This window comes from Triticum dicoccoides, chromosome 5A (assembly GCF_002162155.2).
Source record: "Triticum dicoccoides isolate Atlit2015 ecotype Zavitan chromosome 5A, WEW_v2.0, whole genome shotgun sequence".
Classification (NCBI taxonomy): domain Eukaryota; kingdom Viridiplantae; phylum Streptophyta; class Magnoliopsida; order Poales; family Poaceae; genus Triticum; species Triticum dicoccoides.
In genome coordinates this window covers 614,027,818-614,030,323 of record NC_041388.1, presented here as the reverse complement: position 1 = coordinate 614,030,323, position 2,506 = coordinate 614,027,818, and the positions used below count along the sequence as shown (strand labels likewise).

Genomic DNA, 2,506 nt, shown 5'->3' with positions numbered 1-2,506 from the left:
CAATCATTTATAATTTCTTAATACATGATATCTAATAATTATTTTCTGTTGATTGCATCAGGTGGTTAATTTTCCAAGCATGCCCCTTTAGAGGAAATGGTGAATATGACGATTCAAAGAACCAAGGTAATAGCCCAAGCATAATTTAATTGATATGCAAGCTCCTAATAAAAAATGTCACTAATAAAATTTGATGAATCTAGATCTCTTATCACTGTAACAACATGTTGGTTAATTCAGTTAAGAAATTAGTGGAAAGCGTGTTAACCTAATTTTTTTCTAGTGTCATTGTCTTACCCCCCCACCCCCCCCATGGTCAATCCTGGCTCCGTCCCTGGGGACGGGGATGAGAGTCCAATACGAGTCCGGGTAATCCCCATTGCCAGCTTTAATTTTTCTAGATGAGCTATGATAATTGAATAAAGGACACACGCTAATCACAATGGGCGAAAGATATAAAAAATCATGTACTTTACCTGATATGTGCTACATATACGTGGAGCAAACCATCTGCCTTTTAGACCAAAAACACTTGGAAATTATTTGTTCATACAAATTCCAAACTAACAAGTCTTCCTTTCGGTGGGAACCACCACACCATGTGAACCAAGGAGGCTTCAGTGAGTTAATAGATTTGTTCTGTGTGGCCACGCCACCACCGTGACCTGAGATAAGTAATTATGGAAATCATTCGAACCTAGTGATAACGTATTACTTATTGTGCTGAAATGTTGCTTTTGTTTTACTAATTTGCTACCGAAGGTTTTTGTTGATTGCGTATATGGGTTTCCACACGGGGATGAAAACCCGGATGCGGATGAGGATGGGAAACTTTTTGTCCTCGCGGGCGGGTACGGGGACGGGTATGGGGTGACTTGCGGGCACGGGGATGAGAGTCCAATACCTGTCTGGGTAATCCCTGTTGTCAGCTTGAATTTTTCTAGATGAGCAACAAGAATTGAATACATGACACACATAATCACAGTGGGAGAAAATGTAAAAAAAATCACGTACTTTACTTGATATGCGCTACATACATGTGGAGCAAACTCTTATATGTGTCTTTTTTTTTTGAGGGGTAACTCTTATATGTGTCTAATGACTCTAGTTTAGACTAAAAACACTTGGAAATTATTTGTTCATACAAATTCCAAACCACTCTCCGTGGGAACAATCACACCATGTGATGTGAACCAAGGAAGGAGGCTTCAGTGAGTTAATAGATTTGTTCTCTGTGGCCACGCCACCACCTTGACCTGATTCATACACACATAGATTTGTCATGGATAAGTACGTAAGCAAATCAATGAATGTATACCATGCAAATGGTGAGTAATTTGACATGAACGAAGTAGCTAGGGCGAGGAGGACGGACCAGAAGTAGTCCCATCGCGGGTGGATCTTGGACATGCGTCCGGCGTAGGCGTACTCGGCGCGGCGGGCGTTGCGGAAGGCGCAGCAGCCGCAGGAGCAGACGGCGATGAGCAGCAGCAGCAGCACGGCGTTGACGACGGTGACGTTGTGCCAGTGGCGGCGCAGCTGCTCCATCACGCCGGCCCTGCACGAGTCGCAGCCGTAGCAGAGCACCGCCGGGTCGTTCTGCCACCGGAAGCAGTCCTCGTCCTGCACCGCCACCACCGCCGGGCCCTGGCCCGTCAGCCCGTCGCCGCCGTAGACGCAGGACGTGGGCGGCTTGCAGCATCCGGACTGCACGGGCGTGAGGTCGCGGCGCATGTAGTCGTCGGGCGTCCATCCGGCCACCTTGGGGCACGCCCTGGAGCTGGCCACGCACGCCAGCGCCGTGCGCCAGTACCGGTCGGCGGACACGTGGCCCCGCAGCCACGGCGAGTAGTCCCGCATCCGATACTCGCGGTAGGGCCTCCCGGGCACCATCCTGCCGCCGCCGCCCGCCGTGACGGCGAGGCCGAACACGGTGGCGCCGAGGAGGAAGAGCACGAGGAGGAGCACGGCGAGCAGGTAGAGCCAGAGCGCCCATGAGACGTGGTAGCGCGCGCCGACGAAGCCCGGGAGCGAGACGAGGAAGGCGACGAAGCCGACGGCGAGCAGCGGGGCCTGCAGCGCGGACTGGCACGTGGGGCCCGGCGCGGCGGAGGCGGCGTGCGCCAGCCAGAGGCCCGCGCCGATGACGGGGATGGAGGCGAGCAGCGTGAGCAGGTTGAGGTAGCCGATCACCGTGTTGCTCAGGTGGTACGGCTGCTGCTGCCCATGGTTCATCCTGAATCCCTGATGGAGTGCAATGCAGGGTGAGATAGATTCAGTATGCTCGACCTGCTGCTGCTGCTGCTTGCTACCACTGTATATCATCACTCCTCCCTTAAGCAGCTACCAACTTGCTTCTCTTTTTCTCTTTTTTTCTGTTTTGACTGCTTTTAGCTTGTGTGGATCCGTGTGTGTATGATCTGGCACTCCATCTTTTTTTGTGTTTTCAAACTTTCACCTTTTCCGAATTATTCATCGCATTCATATTTGTCCGCGTTTCCTTTTC

General features: G+C 51.2%; 1 protein-coding gene across 1 annotated transcript; it reads right to left on the bottom strand.

Annotated features, from left to right (window-relative positions):
- Positions 1-997: 997 nt before the first annotated feature.
- On the bottom strand, positions 998-2,293 carry LOC119298105 (tetraspanin-6-like). The gene is made up of 2 exons (XM_037575623.1): positions 1,376-2,293; positions 998-1,256 (listed from the first exon to the last, which is right to left on the bottom strand). The coding sequence occupies exons 1-2, from the start codon at positions 2,233-2,235 to the stop codon at positions 1,217-1,219; spliced, it is 900 nt and encodes a 299-aa protein (XP_037431520.1). The 5' UTR covers positions 2,236-2,293; the 3' UTR covers positions 998-1,216.
- Positions 2,294-2,506: the final 213 nt, after the last annotated feature.

Coding starts and splice junctions, on each gene's coding strand:
- LOC119298105 (XM_037575623.1), bottom strand. CDS start 2,235: ATGAACCATGGGCAGCAGCAGCCGTACCACCTGAGCAACACGGTGATC. Junction 1,257..1,375: donor CCGCGATGGGACTACTTCTG/GTCCGTCCTCCT, acceptor TGTATGAATCAG/GTCAAGGTGGTGGCGTGGCC.